Genomic DNA, 16892 nt, shown 5'->3' with positions numbered 1-16892 from the left:
ATCCTGAACGCAACTGCCTGTAAATGACTGTAAACGACTCAGTGTACATGGACAGATAAGATAACATAGAGAAGAGTTCAGGGGCTTCTGAAAAAAATGTCAAACTGCTCCTAAACGTCCCAGTGTACAAGAGGCCTAAAGGCTCCTGTCTGAGAATCTAAATAGGTTTCAAATTTGGTTATCATGTGATGCACAACCATCATAGTAAACAAAGTAAACAAAAAACCTCCTTTACCCTCCCTGACTGAACCAAATCCACCTTCATTTGTGTCTCACATGCTCCCCCTCCTCCCAGACACTGCAAATCACAGTGGGAGGATTTCAGCAGCAGAAGCACTGGTGCCGATCGCTTCTCGGCCTTTTGGCTAAGATCAAGTGTAGTATCTGTTCTTATCAGTTGGTATGGGCCTTAGCTAGTACCAGTATGACCGAAACCCGGAGCGCTCTTAGTTGGTGAGGCACGGGGATTAGGTCATCTGGGAAAGCATGTGGGGCCCGCCGCCTTCTGATTCGAATGGGTTGAACTGTCCTAACCAGTTTGAAGGGGGCAGGAAAGCCGGTCTGACTGGGTGGCCGGTGGAACTGCTCCTGGATGTAATGGGTTGAGGAACAGGATAGCGAGGGGTGGGCTTTCTCTCCTGGGTTTTGATCTGGCTTGGTGACGGGCCTGTCCCCAGTTGTAGGTAAGCTCTCTCTAAGCTGTCCAGGTTCTGATGTCTGCTGGTGGGGATAGGCTACACTCGGTCTGGCCGGGGGCTGAGATTGAAGAAGCCCGTAGTGTAAGTGCCCCTGGGGTGGCAGCCCAGGGGTGCCTTAATTTCTCACTGGTGAGGGGCAGCTCGCTGTGAGTTTTTTCGGCACCTTGGTCACTGCACTCCTGTTTCACACCTGCCTCTTGGGACAGGCCTTTTGGCTTGCACCAGAGGAATTTTTTATTCCGGCTGGAAGGCTTGCCTTGGTCCCTCACATGGCACCATCGCACTTTCCCCACTTCCCCTCCCCCACTTCTGTGTTTGTTTGTCCTTTTCTTTGGAGTTTGTCACTGCACTGTCACCTTTTTTTCTTTATTTGCACGACTGGAGTGTGTGGGTCCTCGGGCCCAGCCTTAAGTCTTGGGAGGGGGTGGATATGGCCTTCTGGCTTAGTTCGCCCTCTCCCATGGGGTCTCCCTTCGGGGGAGCCCTACTTAGTACTCGGTGGGGGCTGTTTCGGCAGTCCCCCTGAAGAACGGGGTCTGTCTGGTTTCGGCCAGACAGACCATGAGTACCTTATGTCCCTGTCAGGAGTCTTGCGCCCCGGGGGATTGAGGTTTCGGGTCCTACCTCTTCGGAGGGAAGACCATACGTTGTCGCACACCCTGTGCTTTTTTGTGTTCTCACTTTGTGTGTGTGCACTTTTTTATGCACCGGGTGGAGTCTTTTGAGTGTGTTGCACACGCTACGGGCTTTAAAAAAAAAAAAAAACTGGTGCCGATCCAGAAAGCAGTGGGCAAGACTGGGTGTAGCCAGGGGCTGATTAAAAAGGTGCAAGCCTGTGAATCCGCAGTAACAATATTAATAGCTATGTTCCCTACAACAATTTCTCACCCACCATAGTGAAAGCAGGAACAGCCTGCATGTGAATGGCAACTCTGCTCTGAATTCAGGAGTAGTGCAGCACTGTTGCCACACCATTACAGGAAGCGGCATTAGGTGTACTTGCAGATGCACTTATACTGCAGTAAATATTTTAAATAGAAGGCCTTAATTCTACTTTAAGTACAGAGCTACAATGTATTAATTATAGGAGTTTATACAGCACCATCAATTTACACAGTGCTTTAAACACTGTACATTCACATCAGTCCCTGCCTCCAAGAGACTGCTAGCTTACATACAGTGCCTTGAAAAAATATTTATAGCCCTTGAAATTTTCCACATTTTGTCATATTTTAATGGGATTTTATGTGATAGACCAACACAAAGTGGCACATAATTGTATAGTAGAAGGAAAATGATAAACGGTTTTCAAAACTTTTTACAAATGAATATGTGAAAAGTGTGGCCTGTATTTGTATTCAGCCCCCCTGAGTCAATACTTTGTAGAACCACCTTTCACTGCAATTATAGCTGCAAGCCTTTTTGGGGATGTCTCTACTAGCTTTGCACATCTAGAGAGTGACATTTTTGCCCATTCTTCTTTGCAAAATAGCTCAAGCTCTGTCAGATTGGATGGAGAGCATCTGTGAACCACAATTTTTAAGTCTTGCCACAGATTCTCAATTTGATTGCAGTCTGGACTTTGATTGGGCCATTCCAATACATGAATATGCTTTGATCTAAACCATTCCATTGTAGCTCTGGCTGTATGTTTAGGGTCCTTGTCCTGCTGGAAGGCGAACCTCCGCCCCAGTCTTAAGTCTTCTGCAGACTCGAACAGGTTTTCTTGGAGGTTGGCTCCATCCAGCTACCCATCAACTCTGACCAGCTTCCCTGTCCCTGCTAAAGAAAAACATCCCCACAACATGATGCCGCCATCACTATGTTTTGAGGTGGGGGTGGCATGTTCAGGGTGATGGGCCGTGTTCGTTTTCCGCCACACATAGCGTTTTGTTTTAGGCCAAAATTTTAAGTTCAAAGTTCAATTTTGGTTTTATCTGACCAGAACACCTTTTTCCACATTTTTGCTGTGTCCCCCACATGACTTCTCGCAAACTGCAAACGGGACTTCTTATGGCTTTCTTTCAAAAATGGCTTTCCTCTTGCCACTCTTCCATAAAGGCCAGATTTGTGGAGTGTATGACTAATAGTTGTCCTGTGGACAGATTCTCCCACCTGAGCTGTGGATCTCTGCAGCTCCTCCAGAGTTACCATGGGCCTCTTGGCTGCTTTCCTGATTAATGCGCTCCTTGCCCGGCCTGTCAGTTTAGGAGGGATGTTCATGTCTTGGTAGGTTTGCAGTTATGCCATACTCTTTCCATTTTTGGATAATGGATTGAACAGTGCTCCATGAGATATTCAAACCTTGGGATGTTTTTTTTATAACCTAACCCTGCTTTAAAGTTCTCCTCAACTTTATCCCAGACCTGTCTGGTGTGTTCCTTGGCTTTCATGATGCTAATGTTCTCTAACAAACCACTGAGGGCTTCACAGAACAGCTATATTTATACTGAGATTAAATTGCACACAGGTGGACTCTATTTACTAATTAGGTGACTTCTGAAGGCAATTGGTTTCACTAGATTTTAGTTAGGGGTATCAGAGTAAAGGGGACTAAATACAAATGCACGCCACACTTTTTGGATATTTATTTGTAAAAAATTTTGAAAACCATTTATCATTTTCCTTTCACTTCACAATTATGTGCCACTTTGTGTTGGTCTATCACAAAAAACTCCAATAAAATACATTTACGTTTTTGGTTGCAAAATTACAAAATGTGGAAAATTTTAAGGGATGTGAATACTTTTTCAAGGTACTGTACATACTGGGGCCAATGTAGACAGCAGCCAACAAAACCTTCCAGCATGTCTTTGAAGAGTGGGAGGAAACTGAGGTCCCCAGAGGGAAACCAACGCAAGCACAGAGAGAACAAGCTAACTCCATGCAGATAATGTCCTGGCCATCATTCAATCATATGTACGTAGACACCCCTCCAAATTATTTAGTTCAGATGTTTCCATTTTTACCAGTTAAGAATACTGTTCTTGCTCCAGCATAGTAAGACATTTTTTTTTTAATTCCTAATTTTCACACAAATGGCATTAAAATTCTACAGATGAACAGTCCACAACCAGTCCAGGACATAACATTCAATACAAAGCGAGCTAATCACATGTTAACCAAATACTTCTGTGTTGTAGTATCATTAAATTATTTCATGTTATATTGAATCTACTCTATGAGCATCAGCAAGCAACACCGTTTCTCATTTTTCTATAATTTATTTACCAAATAGAACCCTGGTTAGGTCCAGTAGGTAGAAAGCAGAAAGAAGGTAGAAATGAATGATAGAGAAAGAAAAAAAAAAGGGGGGGGAGGGAAGAATGCAGAGAGGACAAGGATAGGAGACAAAGGGGGGGGGAGGGTCACCCCTCATGGCATGTTGGAAGAGCTCTGTGGGGTAAGTTAGTGGAAAAGCTACTGCTGAGAAGCTAGGGGGGACTGTTCCAATATTTCTCATCTTACTCTTTCAGCACCATAGTAAGGTTCTCCATTTGTTGGATTTCAGTTTTCCTGGATAGCCATCGTGATCTGTCAAAGACATTTTAGACAACGGTCCACTTCCAACCTTGTGGTAACAGTTTGGGGAAGGATCATTTTTGTTCCAAAATGACTTTGCCCATATGTACAAAGCCAGCTTCATAAAGATATAGTTTGCCCATATTGGTATGGAGGAACTTTGCTGGTCCGCACAGAGCACTAGCCTCAACCCTGCTGATCACCGAGAATTTTTGAGAGCTTTCCCAAAAACAATACCTGACTTTACAAATGTTCATTTGGCTGAATGGACACAAATTCCCACGGACTCACTTCAAAATCTTGTATAAAGTCTTTCCAAAAGTTCTGGCCATAAAGAAATTGGGATGGGGGGCAATCAACTCAAAAATAATTGTTTTGGAACTTAATGTTCAACTACTGTATGTACGATGGTCAGGTGTCTGCATGCTTTTGGCCATTTAGAGTACGTGACCTCCCTGACCTAAATGTCAAATTACCTGTCTTGTGGTTTATATTCTGCCACAGTGCATATACCCCCAAAGAAAAGAAGGACTACTTAAAACACAAAAAAATATTGGCATAAGACGCATCTCCTACTGCACATTGTCCACACAGACCATGCAGAATGAATGTACGAAAAAATTATCAGTGGTACTGCTGCTTTTTTTATAACTACTTTTCTTTACATGTGAATTATTTAGGGCAATGGGGAGGAGGGTGTTTTTAGTTCTTCTTGCCTAAAGGGGTGGGATTGGGGAACGAGTAAGTGCTGGAGGCAAGATTGCAAACCTTGAACTTGCTCACAGCTTTTATTGAGTTTCCAGGGTTGACTTCCCTGTTTTGTTTACTGTCATGTCTTTATTGGAGGTTTCATGATCTCTGGAGATTTTTGTCCACAATGTATAGATTAGAAAGGCATTAAAGAGGAAGTAAACCCTCCTCTGACACTTGTACCTATAGGTAAGCCTATGATAAGGCTTACCTATAGGTACTGTAAATATCTCCTAAACATGTACCTTTAGGAGATATTTACCTTACATGCAGCCAGTGACGTCACTGGCGCATGCGCTCTGAAGGAACGGCCACTGGTGCCGTTCCTTCAGAGCCCCGTGCCGTGACTGTCGGCTCCTGCGCGCGTGCGCGGGAGTGACATCACCGCGGCTCCGGCCAATCAGATGGCCGGATGGCGCGATCCCGGAAGACGGGCGACTGGAAATGTCGCCCGTCATACAGGTAAGCGGGCGGCATGGGCTTGTTCTGAGGTAAGTATTGCATAATGAGCTAGTATGCGATGCATTCTAGCTTATTATGTGTTTCTCTTACAGGTAGCCAAAAAAAAAAAAAAAAAAAACGTCGGACGGGTTTACAACCTCTTTAAGGGTAGGTTATGATGGCTGAGTTTTTAAAGTTTTTCTGTGGCTGACACAGGTTTTTTTTTTTGTTCAAATTTTATTTTTACTTTATAAAACTTTACGGCTTTATTAACTGAATAAACCTGTGGAATTGCCTGTTTCAGCATGATACACAGTCCTTATTGGGCAAGTTCATCTTTGATTGACTCATGTATGTTCTTACTCATGTTTATGCCTGTAATGTGCCATGTTTCTTCCAAAGGGGTCATCAAAAAAAATTCCATTGCATATGTTATTGAATTGTGTGTTTTGCTTTACGTTCCCTTTTCAACCATTTAGTATAACTACCCTTCACAAGTGAATAAATGGTACTCATTGTCTTTTCATGAGGGCCTGGACAAAACCATTAAATGTAAAGACAGTGCACTTTAATAAAGAGGCAGTATTACTGGAATCCATTGGCCTTGCTGGCACAATATATTATGAGTGCAGAACAGTAGAATCAGCAGAATGTATGTAAGAATGTAGGAGTTACTGACATCCTTGATGACATCGAGCGTAGCACTGCAAATGGTGCCAAGAATATTGAATAACTCTTTTGTCTAAACGGAGCTTGCAATATTTCACAATATGGGATTTTTGGCCTTGGTGGTGCCAGTATTTATATTCATAATGGTGCTGAATGAGATTCTATATAATCAGGTTAGCACTGGGTTTATTGGGGGAGGAGGAAAACTGTTAATATATAAGCCATGACTGCAGTAATGGAAAATATCAGTATCTTTCCTAAACTGTCACCTGAGTAAGGAATGCTTTATTAATCCTTTGTAACACCTTACTAATGATGTTCCACCTCCTATTAACACAAAATGCAAAACATACAGGGCCCTAATGACCTTAAGGCTGGGTTCACACTTATGCGAATTGGATGCGGGTTTCTCCGCATCCAAGTCGTATGACAGGAGACTGTGACCGGGTTTCAATGGAGCCAGTTCGCACATCTCCAGGGCGGGTGCGGAGCATATTGCACAGGGATCTTTAGTGCGTCTTTAGCTCTGTTTCAGGTCCAAATTCAGGAAAAAATTGGGGCCTCATTTGTCCCTGAAAACAAGAACAGGGACACACCAGACCCCTGCTGTGAGCCGCATGTGAATTAAGTGTGAACCCAGCCTCAACAGACACTTCTGTTCAGACAAACGGACAGAACCCTATTTTTTCTTCCGTTTAAAAAACTGAAAGTATGCAAAATCGGATGTCAGCGGTGTCATCCGCTAACATCCGCAATCCCATAGACATACATGCAAACGGATGGGATGATATGCGGACATACAGACAGGATGACACAAGTGTCATCCGTGTCCGTGAAAAAAAAAGAAAAAGTGCTGGAGCGGATCGCAATACGGTCCGCTCCATGTGAAAGAGGCCTAAGAGCAAGCTCTCCAAGAAACTGAAATAAGCAAAAAAAAAGTACAGATTTGTGATAAAATCCTTCTGCATCTGTGAGGAGCAGAGAGGAGGGGGTAGGGAGCTGCAGTTACAACGTGTGAGAGTTGATTGGTGGAAAAGGACACACCCCCCTAAACACACTGCACAGGAGTGAAGGAAGAATACAGAGCTGTATTCTGAATAGACAAGCTGTGTGCTGAGCTCCCTCCCCTGTCATAAATGTATCTCATATGTGGAGAAAACTTCTTAGAAGTGACTCATGCTGATAAAGCCCCGTACACACGCTACGAATTTCCGCCGACCGGTCGTCCGGTTTTTGTGGCATGCTAGTCTGATGTGGAAAGTGAAGAGGTTTTTTCATACAAATTTTCCCGTACGACAGAATTCTACTTCAGAAGTGATGTCATGTGTTGGATTGCTTTGTATGTGTTCTTTCCTCTCTGTGCATGCCTAGTCTTGCTCTTAAGATTTTTTTTCCGTCTAAATCTGTACTAATGAGACGAAAATCAGACGTTGTATTACGGACAACAAAAATTTTGTAGCCTGCACACCAGGATTTTGTCAGCCGAAAAGTCGGAGTCGGCTGTAGAAAGCACCATACTAACAATCCGAAAATCAGCAGATCGGTCGTCGGACGAATTTTCCCTTCCGAATTTCTTATCGTACGGGGCTTTACAGAGGAACCAAGCACCAGAGAGAAACAACACTTAGCGCTTTAGAGAGAGATATGTAAACACTACAGTTGTAGCACACATATGTGCTTAGTTCAAATTTCATGACTGAGGTTTACAACCACTTTGAAATAGACCTCAGGTCCAAATATACTTTTAATTATTGGCCCTAATTTTTTCCCTGTTCCAGAGACACAAGTGGGGAAACTCCCATCTTCTTCCATTGGAAGATGTCTGGTGCCAACAGTAAATTTTTGGATTCCCTATCACATTCTGTCCCTGTGGTCCCCAGTGGCGGGTGCTCTTTCCCACTCCCTGATGCTCCAGGTGGTGTGGCGGTCATTCAGCATCCTCCCTTACAATGCAAGATTGCTGTTCCTGCATTGTATATGATGATGTCAGAGTGTCCGAGTCTAATAAAAATGTGCAGTTTCAAAATTCCACTTGGGTTACCAATCCAGAGAGGTGTTTATAACTGACTCCAACTAGTCAGGCCAGATTGGTTTCTTAGTGTGATCAATAGCTGATATCAAGCATACAGGCACTACTGCATTGTCTGGGCAGAAAGCACAGCATGCATGATTATTAAGCAGTTTTGGGTGCTCCTAATAGGCAGGTGCAGCAATCACTGCTGGTGCCCTCACCCTATAAGAAACAGAGATGAACACTTACATGGGCACACCCAGCGGCAGCCACACGTCTCCTCAACTTTAAAGGCAGGCAGGTTATTGTCACATGTTGGTTTTGGGATCTTCATACAGTTCACTCGGTGACTTTCAAGAGTAGTAGAACCATCTGGCAGGCATCTGACAGTGTGACAATTGTCTGAAAGGGTCCAACTTTCGCCAGCCTAGAAGAGAAAGAAGATATTTAATGAATCAATAAATGTACCTTCAAAATAAAAGCTGTAGATAAAGCTCAGACCTGGCCAAATAAAATGAAATTCTACAAAAAATAATGCTAGTTTTGTTTTGTTTAAGGGGGGGTTTATTGGAGAGGAATACTTACCCAAGAACATGGACAGGACCTCAATGTCATCATGCACATGCACTAACTATCTATCCAAGGACATAATCTTAACCCAGCCATAGATGGTGCGATTTTCTTTCCTGCAACCCATGGTTCACTGTGTTGTGTTGATGGGGAAATTCCTCCTGTGAAACTATTGTGTTCTCCCAGCAGGGAGTGAGAGGAGCCGTCCCAGCCAGGAGAACTCACAGTGATTATTATTGCTAGCAGCTTTAGCCGCTGACAATAATCACATGAAAAATCTGACAGGCTGCGTGTACCCAAGTTGATCGATTGATCAACTTAGGTACAATCAGCCTGCCCATACATGGTTTGAATATCAACCATTCTCTGTTGAACTGGCTATAAGCCGGCTTTAGCCATATCAAACTGTTGATCTGTTATGGGAACTAGCCACATTTTTTTCTGACTATACAGTAGCTCATGCAGCTAGAAACAGGACTAAGAAAGTACTTCTGGAAAATAATTGTAAATATACAGTAGTTTGGGAAACTTTGGAAAATGCTATGTATGCAAATATTGCAGGGCACTGTGGTTTTAGGTGGCCCTATGACAAAATGTTAGATCTTTGTACCTATCAACAGTGACAGACTGGTAAATACTTTCACAGCTCCTAATTATTTATAACACAAGATGAAAGCGTTAGCCTTTAGCAGATTATAACAAAATAATATTAAAATTCTGTGCAAAGGAAAACAAACTGGCAAGAATATTGTTAAAATGCTAGTTGCCTGGCTGTCATTCTGATTAAAAGACCTCCATGTTGACCTGGATCAAGTATGCAGATCATACACGTGATTATACTCTGATTTTGTTTGTTGTATACTCATACCCTGTCCTTCACTCAGACAGCACTGAAGCCAGAGATAGTCCGGAAGGTAGCACTTTCAGAAGGACTTTAGTAATAGTAGCTTACACGTTTCTCTCAGTACAGGTTTTCTTCAAATAAAGACACATAGTGGGAGATTTACTATAACTGGTGCACACAGAATCTGGCGTAGCTGTACATGGTAGCCAATCAACTTCTAATTTCTAAGCTTGTTCATTTAAGCTTTGACAATAAAACCTAGAAGCTGATTGGTTACTATGTAGAGCTGTACCAGATTCTGTGTGCACCAGTTTTAGTAAATCTCACCCATAGTGATCTCAAGTACGGTACCTTTCTCTGATTTCCATCCTCATCAACGCACACTTTGATGGGGTCTGAAATAAAAAGAATAATAATTAGCGGTAGGGTGTTCGTAGCTCCTAAACCCAGGGTGGTTACGGGGAAAAATCAAGAGAACAGCCTAAAAACATCAAATGAGGATAAATATAACCGATCAAAATTAAGAGGTTTGTATGCCAATGCCAGAAGCCTGGCCAACAAGATGGGAGAGCTGGAGCTACTGATGTTTGAGGAGGACTTAGATTTTGTGGGGATAACTGAGACTTGGTTTGACAGCTCTCATGATTGGATGGCGACCATTCAGGGGTATTCCCTTTATCGCAGGGATAGAGAGGGTAAAAAAGGGGGAGGGGTATGTCTGTATATTAAGAACAGTATACAGGTAAATATGAGGGATGATATTAATAATGGAGCTAAGGACGAGGCAGAATCCCTATGGGTAGAGCTTCAAAGGGAAGGCACGGTGGGGAAGGTAATATTGGGCGTATGCTATAGGCCCCCCAACCAGAGGGAGGAGGGTGAGGCGGACCTCATGTTACAGATAGGATTGGCAGCAAGGATGGGAAATGTCATTATAATGGGGGACTTTAATTATCCGGATATAGACTGGGCAGAAGGAACAGCGCACTCAGCCAAGGCTAGGCAGTTCCTAAATATTTTGCAGGACAATTTCATGGGTCAAATGGTGAATGCACCGACAAGAAACAATGCGGTACTTGACCTACTGATTACCAACAATACAGACCTGCTCACGGATATAGAAATACGGGAAAACTTAGGGAGCAGTGACCATAGGTCAATTGGTTTCAGTATTAATTACAGTAATAGGAAACATAAGGGTAATATTAAGACGCTGAATTTCAAAAGAGCCAATTTCCCTAAACTGCGCTCACTGCTAGAAAATATAAAATGGGATAGAACCCTGGGAACAAAGAACACGGAGGAAAAATGGGAGTGCTTCAAGAGCATACTTAACAAGGGGGTGGGCCAGTGCATTCCACAGGGAAATAAATTTAAAAGAGCAAAACTAAACCCAGGGTGGCTAAACTCCAACATAAAAATGTATATTGGAGCTAAAGAAAAGGCCTTCAAAAAATACAAGACTGAGGGGTCAGTGGCAGCATTTAAGCATTATAAAGAGTGTAATAAGAAATGTAAAGATGAAATCAGGGCGGCCAAAATAGAACACGAGAGACATATAGCGGAGGAGAGTAAAAAGAACCCCAAGAAGTTCTTTAAGTATATAAACAGTAAGAAAGCGAGGCCAGAGCACATTGGCCCCATAAAAGATGATAAAGGAAAAATGGCCACTGAGGACAGAGGAAAGGCGGAAGTGTTAAATAATTTCTTTTCTTCAGTCTTCACAAAGGAATCGGGGGGCTACACGAACCTTGCTTGTAAGGCCGAACTAAATAATACACCTCAGGAAGTGCCGCCATGGCTAACAGAGGACAGACTTAGAGCTAAACTTGAGAAACTTAACATAAATAAATCCCCGGGACCGGATGGCTTGCACCCGAGGGTTCTTAAAGAGCTCAGCCTGGTGATTGTCAGACCATTATTCTTGATCTTTAAGGATAGTTTACAGACGGGTATGGTGCCAGCTGATTGGAAAAAAGCCAACGTGGTACCAATATTTAAAAAGGGGCCGAGATATATCCCGGGTAACTATAGGCCGATCAGCCTAACATCTGTAGTCTGCAAAATATTGGAGGGGATGTTAAGGGACCACATACAAGACTTTAGTAATGAAAACGGTATTATAAGTATTAATCAGCACGGATTCATGAAAAATCGTTCGTGCCAAACCAATCTATTAACCTTCTATGATGAAGTGAGCTGCCACCTGGATAAAGGTAAGCCTGTGGATGTGGTGTATCTGGACTTTGCAAAGGCCTTTGACACCGTTCCCCACAAACGCTTACTGTACAAACTAAGGAAGATAGGTATGGACCATAAGGTGAGTACCTGGATAGAGAACTGGCTCCAGGGGAGAGTACAGAGGGTGGTGATTAATGGGGAGTACTCGGATTGGGCGGGTGTGGAAAGTGGGGTCCCCCAGGGTTCTGTCCTGGGACCAATCCTGTTTAATTTATTCATAAATGATCTGGAGGTGGGGATATCGAGTGCAATCTCAGTATTTGCGGATGATACTAAATTAGGCATGCCAATATCTTCTATGCAGGATGTGGAAACCTTGCAAGCGGACCTGAACAAAATAACGGAGTGGGCAACTACATGGCAGATGAGATTTAATGTTGAAAAATGTAAAGTAATGCACTTGGGGGCCAGAAACCAGAAAGCAAGCTACTCACTAGGGGGGAACCTCTGGGTGAGTCTAGGATGGAAAAGGAATTGGGGGTACTGGTAGACAACAGGCTTGGCAGTGGCATGCAATGCCAGGCCGCCGCAAGCAAAGCCAACAGAATACTGGTTTGTATAAAAAAGGGGATTCACTCCAGAAATAAAGAGATTATTCTCCCGCTCTACAAGACTCTGGTCCGGCCACATCTGGAGTATGCTGTCCAGTTCTGGGCACCGGTCCTCAGAAAGGATGTGCTGGAACTGGAGAAAGTCCAGAGAAGGGCAACAAAAATAATTAGGGGGATGGAGGGCATCAGCTATGAGGAAAGACTACAAGCCCTGAACTTATTCTCTCTGGAGAAGAGACGATTGAGGGGGGATATGATATCAATGTACAAATACTGTACTGGCGACCCTAGCATAAGGAACAAACTATTCAGAGAAAGGAGATACAATAAGACACGTGGCCACTCACTAAAACTAGAGGAAAGGCGGTTTAACCTTAAAGTGCGTAAGGGGTTCTTCACTGTAAGAGCGGTAAGGATGTGGAATTCTCTTCCACAAGCAGTCGTATCAGCAGGGAGCATTGATAGTTTCAAAAAACTGTTAGATGGACACCTTAAAGACCACAACATACAGGGGTATACAATGAACGGCTAAAAGCAAACACACACACACATCATAGGTTGAACTAGATGGACTGTTGTCTTTTTTCAACCTCACTAACTATGTAACTATAATTAGATTAGATCTCAAAGTAACTTCGTGAGTAGAGAGAAAATATTTGAATCTATCAGCATATTCCAGCAGTGTTGTGATAGGATGCTTACTTTCTAAAGTTCATTTTTACTACAGGTACATGTGCTATATTTTTACTTAATGCTACATATTGGCCTTATCCTCCATCCTCTCACTTGCTTATGCTTTGATATTCTTAGGCAGGAAGATGCTGGACTTACTAGTTCTTGACATGTGATCTAAGTAAGGGTGACCAGATTTTTTTGGCAAATGGTAAACTATTTTATAAGCATATTTTCCTCAAATTATATATGCAGTGTATGTGGTATGTGTTTATGGAATGATTGTATGATATATAAGTTATTTCTCACATTTCGCCCATGATATAAAAAAAAAAATTATATTTAGAATTTTTTGTGATATGACTACCAAATGTTAAGAACATTGGATCAGGAAAAAAAAATTCAATCCATATCTCTATATACTGTATTTCCCTCCCTCTATATACTGTATCTTTCTCTCTCTTTATATATATATATATATATATATATATATATATATATATATATATACTGTATCACCCTCTCTCTATATACTGTATTCCCCACTCTCTATATACTGTATCTCCCTCTCTCTATATACTGTATCTCTCTCTCTATATATACAGTATCACCCTCTCTATATATACTGTATTTGCCTCTCTATGTACAGTATCTCCCACTCTCTATATACTGCATCTCTCTCTCTCTATATATACAGTATCTCCTTCTCTATATATACTGTATTTCCCTCTCTATATACAGTATCTCCCTCTCTCTATATACTGAATCTCTCTCTCTATATACTGTATTTCCCTCTCTCTCTCTCTATATATATATATATATATATATATATATATATATATATACTGTATTTCCCTCTATATATCTTGTATCTCCCTCTTTCTATATACTGTATTTTCCTCTCTCTATATAGTTTCTCTCTCTATATACTGTATCTCTCTTTCCCTATATGCTGTATCACCCTCTCTATATATACTGTATTTCCCTCTCTATATACAGTATCTCCCTCTCTCTATATACTGAATCTCTCTCTCTATATACTGTATTTCCCTCTCTATATACTGTACCTCCCTCTCTATATATACTGTATTCCCTCTCCATATACAGTATCTCCCTCTCTCTATATACTGTATCTCTCTTTCTCTATATACTGTATTTCCCTCTTTCTATATACTGTATCCCCTCTCCCTATATACTGTATCTCTCTCTCTCTCTCTCTCAATATATATATATATATATATATATATACATACTATATTTCACTCTCTTTATATACTGTATCACCCTCTCTCTATATACTGTATCCCCCTCTCTCTATATACTGTATCTCCCTCTGTCTATATTATGTATCCCCATCTCTCTATATACCATCTCTCTCTCTCTGTGTATATATATATATATATATATATATATATATATATATATATATATATATATATATATATATATATATATATACTCTATTTCCCTCTCTCTATATACTGCATCTCCCTCTCTCTATATACTGTATCTCTCTTTCTCTATATACTGTACCTCCCTATATATACTGTATTCCATCTCTCTATATACTGTGTCTCTCTCTCTATATACTGTATTTCCCTCTCTCTGTATACTGTATCTACCTCTCTCTATATACTGTACTGTATCACTCTTTCTCTATATACTGTATCCACCTCTCTCTATATACTATATCTCCCTCTCTTTTTATATTGCATCTCCCTCACTATATATATATATATATATATATATATATATATATATATATATATATATACATACTGTATTTCCCTCTCTATATATATACTGTATTTCCCTCTCTCTATATACTGTATTCTCCTCTCTATGTATAGTAGATCTATCACTTTCTCTCACTCTCTATCTCTCAAGACCCCCTGGGGCTCTCGCTGTAACCTCAACAATGTGGTTCTGGCTCTCCATTGGTCACGTGTAGTTTCTCTGCAGGCTGCAGAAAATGGTCGGTCATGGTGTGGCCCCTGAAGCTCCTCCCCGAATGTCAGTCTGCTCTCCTCCCTGCTCCTTCCTTCCATTCAGCAGAGAGGCCAGCACAGCCGTGGGTGTGAAATCACTGTGCACTGTTCGGGGGAAACGGGGCTGGATCGGCACTGTAGGGGCAGAAAGCAGTGACCGCGGCTCGTAGTTGGACCCGGTGTTCCATGAAAAAACCATACCCATAAAAATTCCATACCCTCGTCACTTCCGGTGCACCTATGTCAGCACCTACGTCAACGAACAGCTGAGGAGCTTACTAGTGCGCATGCTCGGAGGGTATGGAATGTATGGAATGTGTGTTATAACGTTACACCGCATCAGCTGTTGCGGCGGTTACATTAAAACATCTCCGCTGCAACATGAATCATCTCCGCTCCTACCCCTGTCACTTCCCTGATGTCGGCTACTAAATGTAAAAGCGGAACACGGAGCCGAGATCTCCATGATTTCGATTTCATACACCCGCCGCCCCTTTTACATTTATTAGCCAAGATCAGGGAAGTGACAGGGGTAGGAGCGGGGATGATTCATGTTGCAGCCGAGCTCTTTTAATGTAACCGCTGAGTCGGTGTAATGTTACACACACTACCGTGAAAATTCCATACCCTCCGAGCATGCGCACTGCTACGCTGCTCAGCTGTTCCATTACGTTTCTGACAGGAAGTGACGTGGGTATGGAATTTTCACGAGGTATGGTTTTCTCACATTACACCGGCGCTCCTGGCCCACAGGGCAAACGCCTCCAATCTGGGGACAAAACCAGGGACAGACTTGATCCGGGGACAGTGTCCTCAGTGTGGGGACATCTGGTTACCCTAATCTAAGTGTCACGGTAAACGGCAAATAGCCAGAGCAGAAGCAGTCTAAGTGTACAAACACACAAATTCAGGAGGTTATGACAAACTGGTGCAAACAGACCAGAGACAAAGAGAATGTGTTGATCAGACAAAACTTGGACTTCTGATAGCACTTTCTAGGTGACTAAGGAGGTCAGCTGTGAGCAAATGCTGCATAGTTTTGCAGCAGTGTAGGAGATAGTCAAGAAGATGCTGGCAAGAGACAAAACCTAGCAGTTTTAGGCCTCATTCACATGGGCGTACCTATCCTTATACCCATCCTGGCATCCCCACTCAGGATAGTAGGGATGCCAGGGTAAGAAGAACTCAGCAATGAACATATTAGATTATAATCATTGCTTGCCATAGCTGATCCTAGTATGGATGTATACATGTAAAAGTGTCAGTCAATGCTTCTCCTTGTGCCATGTCCCCTGACATATTTGGCCCCATCCATGGAGGCTTAATCATAGAGGTAGGAAGTAGGAGCAGAATAACAGGATGTATACATCATTGGCTGTGCTAGGCACATGCAGTGCCATTGGGATGCAATGACTGCACAAACATGGCCACTAATCCCAATTTGACTGTAGTGCGGGTACCACATGGCTGTCAATGAGGACTTAGAATTTATACACACTCAAAAGAGGACAGAATTAGCAATCTAGAAATTGCAGGTTTGCTACAGTTGATAACGAGTTAAGATGAGGAACCATATACATGAATACAATCTCTTTAAAGCCACATCTTCAATCTCTGCTGTTCAGACAAATTTTAACTTTAAATTCTAGATTGAGGTAGACATAGATCCATAGGTGTGTGGACCCTATTGCATTAGGGTGTGCACTCCAAAGCTCAAAAATACATGCCTTTCTTTGCAGCCTCAGCTGCACAGGGCAGTGAATGAATTAGAATTGCTCTGTGCTGAGCGGCTTCCTGTTGATTCACAAGCTGAAGCAAAGTAAACACAGTTTATTATGCTTCAGTTACGAATGAGCACAGAGAGTGAGTGTGTTCACTGTGTTCATTTAGAAAAGGAAAGGGCAGGTCAATTACAGATTCACTAGCCCCTTCCCC

At 42.3% G+C, this 16892-nt stretch overlaps 1 protein-coding gene across 1 annotated transcript in view; it reads right to left on the bottom strand.

Moving 5' to 3' along the window:
• VWF (von Willebrand factor) overlaps nt 1-16892 on the bottom strand; it is a 276575-nt gene that overhangs the window by 112021 nt on the left and 147662 nt on the right. The window contains exons 33-34 of the mRNA XM_082255011.1: nt 9857-9900; nt 8341-8518 (exon numbers count right to left, since the gene is read on the bottom strand). Of these exons, the coding sequence (XP_082111137.1) occupies nt 8341-8518; nt 9857-9900 (222 nt within the window). The remainder of the gene's footprint in view (nt 1-8340; nt 8519-9856; nt 9901-16892) is intronic.

This window comes from Pelophylax lessonae, assembly GCF_965119305.1.
Source record: "Pelophylax lessonae genome assembly, chromosome: 4".
NCBI lineage: Eukaryota > Metazoa > Chordata > Amphibia > Anura > Ranidae > Pelophylax > Pelophylax lessonae.
The sequence above is the reverse complement of the archived record's forward strand: the minus strand, read 5'-3'. Positions and strand labels throughout refer to the sequence as shown.